Below are 11266 nucleotides of genomic sequence, written 5' to 3' on the forward strand. Positions count from 1 at the left end.
ACAATTGTTCCGTAAATAAAGCTCGTCATCAAAACTATTGTTTACTTTTGTAGACGTACCTCCTTGTTAGTTGAGTAAATGTAGAGTTCAAAAAAGAAATGTCAGTGTGTTTGTGTTGTTTACACAAAACAAAAGTTTTTATTTCAAGTAGGTAGGCTGTTTTCCAGACATTTCTATAACGTTACAGTAATGACTCTAGATGCACGGTTTTAAAATGTTATTGCTATGAAGAACTACTATTTAAAAAATATTAAAGTATTTAATCTTATACTTCATTATTTATGTCTGCAAAAAGAGCGTTTAAATAAATACAGACATCTAATCATGGATGAGATACAAAACTATTTGTGTGTTTCTACCAGTAATGTATCATTGTATTACTAATAGGTACAATGAGACACTAAAATATCATTTACGTATTTTTGCTTGCATTTTGCATTGCCAAATTTTTCTGCGAGTTACATACATAACATAGTAATTGATTACCAGTATCTTAAGGTTAAGAATAATTCAACTGAATAGTACATCAATTTACATTCCTCCCAAGTCTCTGGGTTTTATTTTTGTTTAACACGTAGTATGTATGAAGTTGTAATAACTTCCCCTGAAGTTTAACGTCCCATGGCCCCGATGATATCCAGGTATTATTTTAAATTGTCTACTATTACTTTATCGTCGTAGTTTATTTTAATGGTCGTCCATCATTAATACAGAGTTACAGACTGAATACATCGACACCTACATTAAATTTTCAGTTAATTAATCAAATTGTTACTGAGTTGTTATATTTTGTCATGTTTATATATATTTGGTATTAGCGAATTTAGCTGTAGCGGATTGCTAGAATGTCTGAAAGGAAAGCGACGAATGTTTGGCAAGTAAGCTGTGTAAAAAATTAAACTGGAACGGTTCTATAACATGAAAATAAAATCGAAGAGCGGTGAAACGAATATTTTGAAAATAATTGAAGTATTAGAAATTAACGAGCGAACGTGGGATTAGTGAGAAATCGTTAGTATGGATGATGTTATAATAGCAGTTAGTGGAAAGAAGAATGGTAGAGCCACTGAGCCCGTTAAAGTGTGTAAAATATTGTAATTCGATGGATGGACGTGAGTAGATTATTCAATAAGTTGTTGCGAGCAAGCCGTACAAGTTTCAAGATAAAAGAACAAATTGTATAATAGGGAAAATGTAGAAAATTAATAGGTATCTGTAGTGTTTCCTGGAATAGCCTTTTGGACCAGAACGATCTAAGCAAGCCTGTGCAAGCGAGTTGGTAGCATGCATTGATTAGCCTTTAAATTGGTTGACCCCCATGAGCTACAAGGCTATTTGGCCGAAGGCCTATGTAGCGCTATCAACAAAGTTAGAACAAAACTACCTCAAATCGCCATATTGAGACGATTAAATAAATGAACTGCATAATTAATAAATTATATAACAAGATCAATTGATAGTGAACCTACATTATGTTAATTACAATTCCCGAAATTGGATAACCCCGACACGTTCTGATATTTACAATAAATAAGTAGTTATTTCTTATTACTCTTATCTTTATTTCTTTCTGTTTTTATTTCATAACCATATGGCTATGGTAAAATAAAAACACTTCCCTTTTTTATACGTGGGTGCCTGCTGTAATGTATGAGTCTGCTAAGTGTGTGTCTGTATGTTTGTCATTGGCACCATAGCACTTAAACGGGTGGTAAGTAAAACAAACGGTACTTGAAATGAGGAAAATCAAACGTTTCCGAGTATCGCGCGATCGGCTTAAAATGCATCAGATACGACTCCAGACAGGACTGGTTTTTATGATAATTTTATTATGTTCAAACAAGTTTTATTTTGTTTTACTTCACGGTCGTATAGGTCGTGCGTGCGGATTTACGAAGTACACAAACTTGTAGCCACATTCTTTATTCTTTTTCAACGGCCCATTCAGCTGCCTAGCCTCAGTCAAATCAACATTCAGGCCAATTAACTAGATCAGTTTTGACTACTTTAGCGAACGAGACTTGTTTATAATTTGACTGACATAGTGCCAACATCTTGATGTCTTAGTTTGGAGGAAGCTCGTTACGGAAAAGGGTGAATACGTTTTTTACTTGTTATAAAGTATATGCAGGAAAATCCGCGAGGTTTCACTCTGAGAATGATCTTGCCGAACGCTTATCGCGATCATGCTCTTTTGATTAACTTTTAATCCTACTATAAACGCGAAAGATTGTAAGTATAGACGGATGTTATTATATAATAGTTTAGAACTCAGGTTCTAAACTAACCGTTATAATCGGAAAGCAAATCCTGTGGTGAGTCAGCTCAACACAGGATTTGCTTCCCGATTTTCTGTTTCTATGGGATCTCTAAAAACTAAGAGACATTTCCTGACGATATTCTGTAAAAGAATAGGAGTCTTTTAACTGGTGAGAATGTAAATATCGGATGACGCATCCAACAGCAACAAGAACTAAATAAACAGATACACGAATTGAAAGTAAATTAATAGTATTTTCGGAAACTCGAGCCAATAGCAATTTGTAAGAGGAAATAGTCATAATAATGTGCACACGACACATTCTGTTCTTAGAAATCATTGTTTTTGTAAGAGTGTTCCAATAATCATATTCTTTATGAGGAAATCTGGAATTATCTAAGTAAACAAAATGATAATTGAAAAAATGTAAAACCCGTATAGATAAAACGTTGTCATATAGAAGATACTTAATATAAAGTTATATTTTTTTCATGACTGATGGTCTTTCTCTTTCTATCAAAAAATCTGTAGTCTACACGTCAAATACGGGTACGATTTCATTTACCATTATGGTTTACGGCCATTTTTATTTCACGACCATTCTCGTCTCTTACTTGTTATACCAAGCACAAAATGTTTTCCAAATACTTTGAGTGCATTTATTGAAAAGAAAAATATGCTTCCTGTATCAAATTTACAGTGTGTATCTATATAAATAACTCCTATCTTAGAATTGAGCTGTAGAAGACTGGAGGTCTATGATGTCTGAAATTAACTCTTAAAAAAATCCACTTTCCCACTTGATAAAAGTGATAAAACACAGCACGATACGTAATAGATGAGGATAATCCCGACTGCATAATATTCAACTTATCATAACCGGTTTCTTCCTTAGGCATCTGCTGTTTTGCAAGATACGGATTCAAATAATTAATTAGGTACATACGTTAATTAAGTTGGTACCTAACGTCAAACCTAGAATCGAGATCAAAGAAATGACAAAATCGACCTGTAATAAATGATTGTTTTTGAACTGGTGTAACATTTACATTTTGAGGCTGACTTTTGCCTAAGTTTCGTTTAATATCAGGAATAAAACACAAAAGAATCAACACTAAGCCATATTACTTAATATTAAAGCATAAAATTCTGAAAAATTACCCTATTTTACCATTAATTATAAAAATATATAAGGTTACAGTAAACGTTTAAATATGCTAAGTAATAACACACGACTGTAATGTTATCTTAATTGTACCTACAACTACAAAATAAATATTTAAAAACAATAGGTAAGCGCTGAAATTGCATAATAATCTGAATGATAAGGAACGCGACGTTAAATAAATTAACTTTAATCTGTCAGTAAACAAAACTATAATAATATTTTGGAGGTAAGCAGACTTATGTACACTCAATATTTCAATATACATAATAGGTACATACAAAATGTGAAATGCGCGTGTCACGGTAACTCCTCCAAAACGGTAAGACCGATTCTTATGGAATTTTATTTACGTATTCGGTAGATCTGAGGATATTTAATGTTTTTTTCTGCATCATGATGATGGTCATTTTGATGGTCAGCCAGTAATCTACATGTATAATAGTAATTTACATGTATATAATATTATAAAGCTGAAGATAGATCGGCGTCAATTGATTTAAATAAATCTTGCCTTATGTGTATGTTATATCAGAGCCACGTGGGCTCAGCTTAAATACCAAGCCTACCAAGCAGACATATTGTAAGGAACGACTTTCTATCTAAATTCTATCTTTAATTTTTTCTTTGTAGTTTTCATATAATGTTTTGTACGACCGCTGTGGGGACATTTATGATATTGCTTAAGGATAATTACTTTATAATTAATAAAGGAACAAAGGAGGTCTACATAAACACTACGCTTCTTCAGAGTAAAACAAAAGAAATATGCAAGGAGAGTAAATAATAGCAATATACACAGGTGTTTTAATTTTTTTTCATTCTGTATCCTCAAAACATAGTAAAAACTGTCTGCTACCCGCGGCAAGGTGACACATTTACATTTAATTTTGTTGTGACGGGTTTCTCCCACTGCGAGTTATTTTGATAAATTTACGCGTTTCGCAAAACGACTCTCTTTCTTGGGATTGTGTGATTTTAACTTTGTCTGTTGGTGCTGGGGTTTTGTATTGACAAACACAAGGATATCTATAGGTTGTCATAAGTTAATCACAATAAATATAATCGCATAGTGGAGTTCTACCGATGATAGAGTCAAAATTGGCTTAGAAATCATGACCCGTTTCGTGTTCGTGTCGTCGCGAAATAGCGAACTAGCTAATTAAAAAACAGTCTAAAAATACAACTTCAATGAACATATGTTTGAATCTGAAACTAGGTAGAAGAAACTTCTTGGATAGGGTTTATTTTCTTTAGTAGAGTCAATAAAAATACTTATTGATATGTTTTGACATTAACTTACGGACGAAGTGGTGGAGTTTGTTGCGCCTTTTGTTCCTCACAACTTTAGCCTTTAGGAAGAGGTAGTGTCGACTCTCACTTTCGAAATCTGAATAGGATTTTTGAATTGTTTTGATACAATCAGTTAGAGTTTTTTGATTGAAAATAAATAGTACCAGTATTAATCAAACTAGGTAGGTAAATATTGTTCGGTTTTCCTAATCGGGATAGAAATATCCAGGAAAAGTAGAAAATGAAACAAATAGTCATTTTTATGAATATATTTTATAATAATAGTAGGTACATAACAAAGTTAAAATTAAACGTACGGCATTGCCTCCTGCTGTCATCTATGGCAGCCTTCTGAGGGCCCAACTGGCAAATCAGCGAATAAACTAATCCGTTCTGTTTTATTGTATTAACAAGATTGAGTTTCTCGATTTTTGCCAGGAACTGATCCGCACACTTCATAACAAGTAAATTTAATGCACAACATATTTGCTTTGGGCCACTCCTGTCCGTCGTCCGTTAGACAACAAGTTTGTCCTTGGTTGGACCATACGCATTAAACTTAAACAAAGAAGGTTATTCGAAGCATCAGAGTGAAGTTCTAAATAAGCGTGCAATTTATAACTGCGAGTACACCGAGATAAACAAGGTAATTATAATCCTTGTCATTATTATCACAAGCGCTACATGGCGTTTCATATAATACTGGGCGGCTTATATTAATTCTGGTAAGATCTAAAATTGTACAGGTCCCTGCTCTGCACCTGCCGGAGACAGATCTCGAGGATGCGTTCCAGGCCTGCAGCTATCTCATCAGTGGTGTACTGGTCCAGCGGAACGTGGATGAATAAGGTCTTCGACGCGTCCCGATGCAACGACTTGTAGTATAAATATTCGCAGAGGAAACTGTAACAAAGATTAATTTGATAGTAATACATTTTCTGAAAATACAGGTAGGTTCTGGGCGTTCTGGAAAACGCTGAAATAGTAAATTCGAGGCATGAGTCGAACTCTTTCACGTAAAATATTGTTTTACGTGAAAGAGTTCGCGCTTATCCTATAATATGTCGCATGTAGGATTAACAAACACAAAGAGACCCAGACTGTGGTCAAACATTCGTGCATCCCACCCATGTTTGTGCGAGCCTCGTGTAGGACTGCCGCTCCTCGTTCTACGTACCACTCGGCTGTCTTTATCTCAATTTTTTGATAAAAAGAATAATTGTTTAACTATGTAAACAACATTTGTTTACCTACATAGATAATCAATATTATGTAGTAAATCGGTCAATTTATTCTGAATTCTAGCTCTGACCTTCAATATCTACTGAATAATACATTGAAAACGATTAAGCAGGCCATATAGGTAGATAGATTGTTTAAAATTAAATAAAAATGCCATTCCAGTTTTTTTACCTGCTTCTTAGTACACACAAGCAAGAGTCACGACAATCTTAGAAGTCAGCCCGAGCATTAATAACCTCAACTTTCCTATAAAGTCTAGGTTATTTCGATAATATTTTCACCATTTATCATTTATCACCATAAACTGATGATGATTGAAATTTAACTTACTTTTTTTTAGTTATTTCGGATGAGTTTTCCGAGTTTATTTATCATATTTATCTCTAAATAATTGTTGCGATGTTTTCCGGTCGATTTTAAACAGTTTAGCTCTTCAAATAAGAATATCTCTTATGTTTTTTTTTATTATTATTATTTGACTTTTGACCATGCTGGCCACGTGTTTAGCAAGCATAAGATTATGTCAAAAGAAACAGATTTTATTGTGTTAATTGTGTGCATGTGTGGCATGACTATGTTGCACTGGCACATATGATTTTATAATAGTTATCTCAAATCTCAGCATTCGCCACTAGGGTAGGGACCATCACACTAATATTTCAAACTCCTTAGGTAGGAGACGCCTTTCTTGTTATGAAAGGCGTCTGACGGATTCCAGAAACATCACTACATGAGAAATTAAGAATAAATATTTTGTCATTCGTATTCTTTCGTTCTCGACAAGTAGTTACAATTGAAAAAAAATTTTTGGAAGAGTTTTAAAAATAACTCATCCGCCATTTTAGGTATTTCAGCCATGTTGGAAATAGAATGACGTTACGCGCAAAACTATGCATTGTAATCCCTGCATGCCTGCACATGTATATAAAATTTCAGCTGAATCAATTGAATATGTATTCAATAATGAGTTGCTAGAATCCACCAAGAAAAAAAAAGTATTTCAGTTTCTATTAACTTAAATGCTTATATAACGAGTTAAATGAGAGCTTTCAAAGAGATTGAAAGAGAGCATGTACTTACTTGCCAGCACTCTCCGATGTCCTGGTTTCAAGGCCTTCCAAAGGAGGTTCCATATTGAACTCCTTGCTCAGGACATGCACGTCCAGCCTGGTCTTGAGCTCGTCCGGCCCATTAGCAGTGCACTGGTATTCATCTGGAAGGATGCCGTCCACGTCATCTATCTCATAACCTTTTCTATTTGCTTTCGTTTCCAGTAGGAAGCAATCCGTCTGGTCTGATACCCCAACATGAATAGTCAACTGAAATAGGGATAGAATAAATATATTATGAAATAGTTTGTAAGTTTGATAATTATCTATTTTTCAGGGAATGACTTATAAAACTAAAATACACTTATTACATCTTTTTATCATGCGATCCTTTACTTCTAGAAATTTCTAAGACACTTGGTAAGAATGCAATGTTTTATAGTAACCTTAAAGAAATCTAATAGTAATAAAGATGTTTACTCACATCAGGTTGCAATTCCCTCCACAGTCTTGGCACCGATTCATCGACGTGCGTGTAGCGCACTTCTATTTGCTCCTTGAATAATTCTATGTTGTGTTTCATTTCCACTTCTTCCTTCCTGATGGCATCAACCCCGTCCCAGCTTGGGTTCCTGTCTATCATGCCGAAAGGAGCGAATCCCGTCATTAAAACTTTTCTGGTAATCATATCAAATGTAACACCGTCTTCCATTTCGGATGCGTCCGTAATGACTGCGCCGTGAACTGAGAAACGTGCGTGTTCGCCGATGCCGGAATACTGAATGAACGTTATCACTGGCGACGCTCCGTATTATAGATTGATTTACTGATACACAAAAATAATACAAATCCACGACGTTCACTTGCGTTTATCGTATAACCCGGTGCTGCAGGAGGAGAGTTGTGATTGTAGGAGTTCTGTCGATTTAAACAAAGGAACCACGTGCCGTATTTGACAGCTTCAATATATCACATATAATCTTTAGCCGGCGTCTGTGAAAATGGAATGATTGAGCTCACAAGAGTGAGTGCGGTTAGACCGAAAAGAAAGCTTAAACTGAGCTCGCTGGCAATTGTCTCTGGATATGTGACTAATTCCTTTGTCAACGAGGGGCCTACGTGCCTCAGAGAGCATGAACGTTCCAGAACTTGTGACACAAAGTTGGAGCACACGAATTGATTCTGAATTTAAGCGTTGTGCAATTGGCTTTCCACTCAAATTTTTAATACATGTTTCTACGAAATTGTTATCTTAATAAACCAATAAGACATTTGTTTTTTGATGATTTATAAAGTATTTTCTTAATTAGATTCGAACTGTCATTATAGTAACCTAATACCTATTTACTTATAGCCAGACCTTTTATAATTGAGTTTTACAGAGTAAAGTAACATCCGTGTTAGGTTATATTTTATTTTAATAAGTTATCTATCTACCAACCTACAATATTTATATAACAATAATAAAGATACAGTTTCACTATTACTATAATTTTTTATTATAAAACGAAGTGACTCTCGCAGGCAGCGTGGTCCTATATACGTATCTTTAGCGTAGGTACGTATCTTTAAAACTACGAATCAGTTTCGGATGCAGTTTTATACCATATTATCATACCATATTACCATGCCATAGCAGAGAAACACTGATAATTTTACAGATTTCTAGTTTGATGACTATTTTTTCCGGCTTTCCTTGCAAATTCTGGCTGAACCCAACAAGCTACTTCAAAATAATGCTCTACAATATTATAGATATACCTTGTGAAGGTCTACAAAACACCGCGACATAAATTCTATCGTTTAAGGTTCTATATAACCATTCTTTATGTGTTCTTTGTTATAAATATTATTTTTTTTGTTAATAGGGGAAAAATGCTTGCCATTACAAATGTTCAGTATTAAGCAGAATGGCCTTTTACTTTTAAATTAATTGTTAAAATATTTAAATTCATCCTTCGCAACAAAATAATTATCATTTGTGTGCACTAGCGAGGCCCGTTGTAGGCTTTTGGAGACCCTAAAATGATTTGCTATCAAGTTTCCGTATTTACCTCTTGAGTGCAGCACTACTCACTACAATTTTCATTCACGGGTTAACTTTATAAGAAGAGAGGACCCTGGTCCTTTTTAAAAGCGTGCACGGGGACGTGAAGAGGCCTTCTTGAGACCTTTAATCTAAAATGTGATGAGGCATCTACCCTACCAGGGATCATTCACCCCCGCTCTATGGGAGAACGGACATGAAGAATCCGAAGTAGATGCAGAACTATTGCTAGTATGTGTGTAAAAACAATTAGGTTATTATATCTATAAATGAGACATTTTATGTGGACCAGTTCCTTAGATTTTCCGGAAAACTAGGTACATTATGGCACCTGCCGTTCAAAACATAGAAATGCAATCAAATTGGCTGGTTGCGACTCGCCTACTCAAAAATAGGCCCCCCATTATACCGCCAAAGGTATTGGGAGGCGGAGAGATAGATAGGCTAAGGGTGTAGAGAGGTGCGACACCGATTTCACCAAGGCGGGTCCCAGACCCGGAGTACCCACAGTAAACGAAATCTTGCCTGAGTCAAACCTGTAATAATGGGATTTTTTAAAGAATGAAAGGTGCAAAGGTGCTCATTCACCGCATGTTGATAACCTGCCTTAGTTTTATAGTGGCTTGTCAGAATCAACATGGTAACCATGGCAGAACTCAAAAGACCTATTGAACTCCAAGTGCCAAAACTCTATTATTCAGCTTAAGTAATATAAATTGCGACGTTACAATCGATATAACCTATTTTGTTATGAAAGGTCAAATCTATTTGCACTTGAGTAACTCAGTTTCTCCTTTGCATACCTGTCGTCTAGATATCGACTTATTTTAGACTAGGCGCAATGTATGATGATTTTTCGATAACATCACTATTATGATAAATCATTGCCGCTTTTACTTTGTCAAATTTAATTCATTTATTTTGACGACATTACCTAATATATTAGATTTGAAATTATAATGTATATACCGTCTGTAATTTTTCGAAAATTGCATTTTAATCGTATACAAATTTTGCTATTTTTTAGGGCTCCGCGAAGCGTAAAACCGTATCCCTATTTTTGAGGTACTGCTGCCTGTCTATTTGACAAATAATTTGAATGTGGAAAATAAAATTAATAAAGAATAAAGAGACAAAGGAAATGTTCGGTGCAGTCATAAATTTGATGGGCTAACCATTTTTTATTCCGAATCTGTTTTTGTTTAGTCTATGATGTAATACGCAAACCACGTTCTGCGAGACTGACTCGCACTTGGCCTGTTTTCATCCTACGGAGTAAGCTGATTGTTATTAACATTCGGAAGTACCTATTGTTCTAATAAGAGAATTAATATCTAAGGTAAGTATGTCGTAAGCTTACGATGGAAAAAATGATTTTTCCTTATATTCTATTCAATGAAATATTCAATTTCGCCCAGTATTCGGTTACATTTTCCTAATAATTTACATGGTTATAATAATTTACATAATTATTATAATAATTTAAATATCATATAATAATTCTTCTCTCTCCCCACACTTTCAATGAGTGTGAAGAGTGAAATTATAGAAAATGTATTTTTCTTTTACAGCCAGTCCTATTATTGGTTGGAGGCTGAGAACTGCATGGTTTGTATTGTATATAAATTTTATTAGTGACTTTAATTTGAATGTGTGGACTATTCAGTGCAAGTTTAGTAAAAAATATTTGATCTCTAAAAATCCTTGAGCAGCGACAGAGAGATATTAGAAGTAAAAAAAACACATTTCCCCGAATGAATGAATAAAAAAATGACAGTTTGACAATTGTGGAGGCAAGGGCGGTAAAGCCTATACCAGTGATTCCCAAAGTGGTCCAGGCCCAGGGCCCACTGGAGACTTTCTGGGGGTCTACGTAGGCGTGAATAAAAAATGGGGGTCCATAAGAAGTTAATGGGATCCACGAAAATTTATCTGCTGTTGATAGTAAAGAGCAGAACCGCAAGCATAGTTTTTCTAAGGGCCTACCAACATTGTTTTAAGTACCTAACTAAGCAGATAATATTTTAATAAGGCGAGCAACTGTTACTTGTCCAAACTTGCGTATTCGATATTACGTACAATTTCGTGTACAGATTTGCAAAGCGCTATGCGCCCGACAATGCTTAATGTTTGTCCAGACATGAACTTGATCACATCACCACTATAAATACTTGATTTTCGACAACTTTTTTTACGTGTACTACTCGCTT

At 34.8% G+C, this 11266-nt stretch overlaps 1 protein-coding gene across 1 annotated transcript; it reads right to left on the reverse strand.

Annotated features, from left to right (window-relative positions):
* Nucleotides 1-5212: 5212 nt before the first annotated feature.
* Nucleotides 5213-8051, reverse strand: LOC113502031 (pyroglutamyl-peptidase 1-like). Its single transcript, XM_026883400.1, has 3 exons — nt 7494-8051; nt 7041-7279; nt 5213-5621 (listed from the first exon to the last, which is right to left on the reverse strand). Exons 1-3 carry the CDS (start codon nt 7719-7721, stop codon nt 5435-5437), a joined length of 654 nt encoding a protein of 217 aa, XP_026739201.1. The 5' UTR covers nt 7722-8051; the 3' UTR covers nt 5213-5434.
* Nucleotides 8052-11266: the final 3215 nt, after the last annotated feature.

This window comes from Trichoplusia ni, chromosome 2 (genome assembly GCF_003590095.1).
Source record: "Trichoplusia ni isolate ovarian cell line Hi5 chromosome 2, tn1, whole genome shotgun sequence".
NCBI lineage: Eukaryota > Metazoa > Arthropoda > Insecta > Lepidoptera > Noctuidae > Trichoplusia > Trichoplusia ni.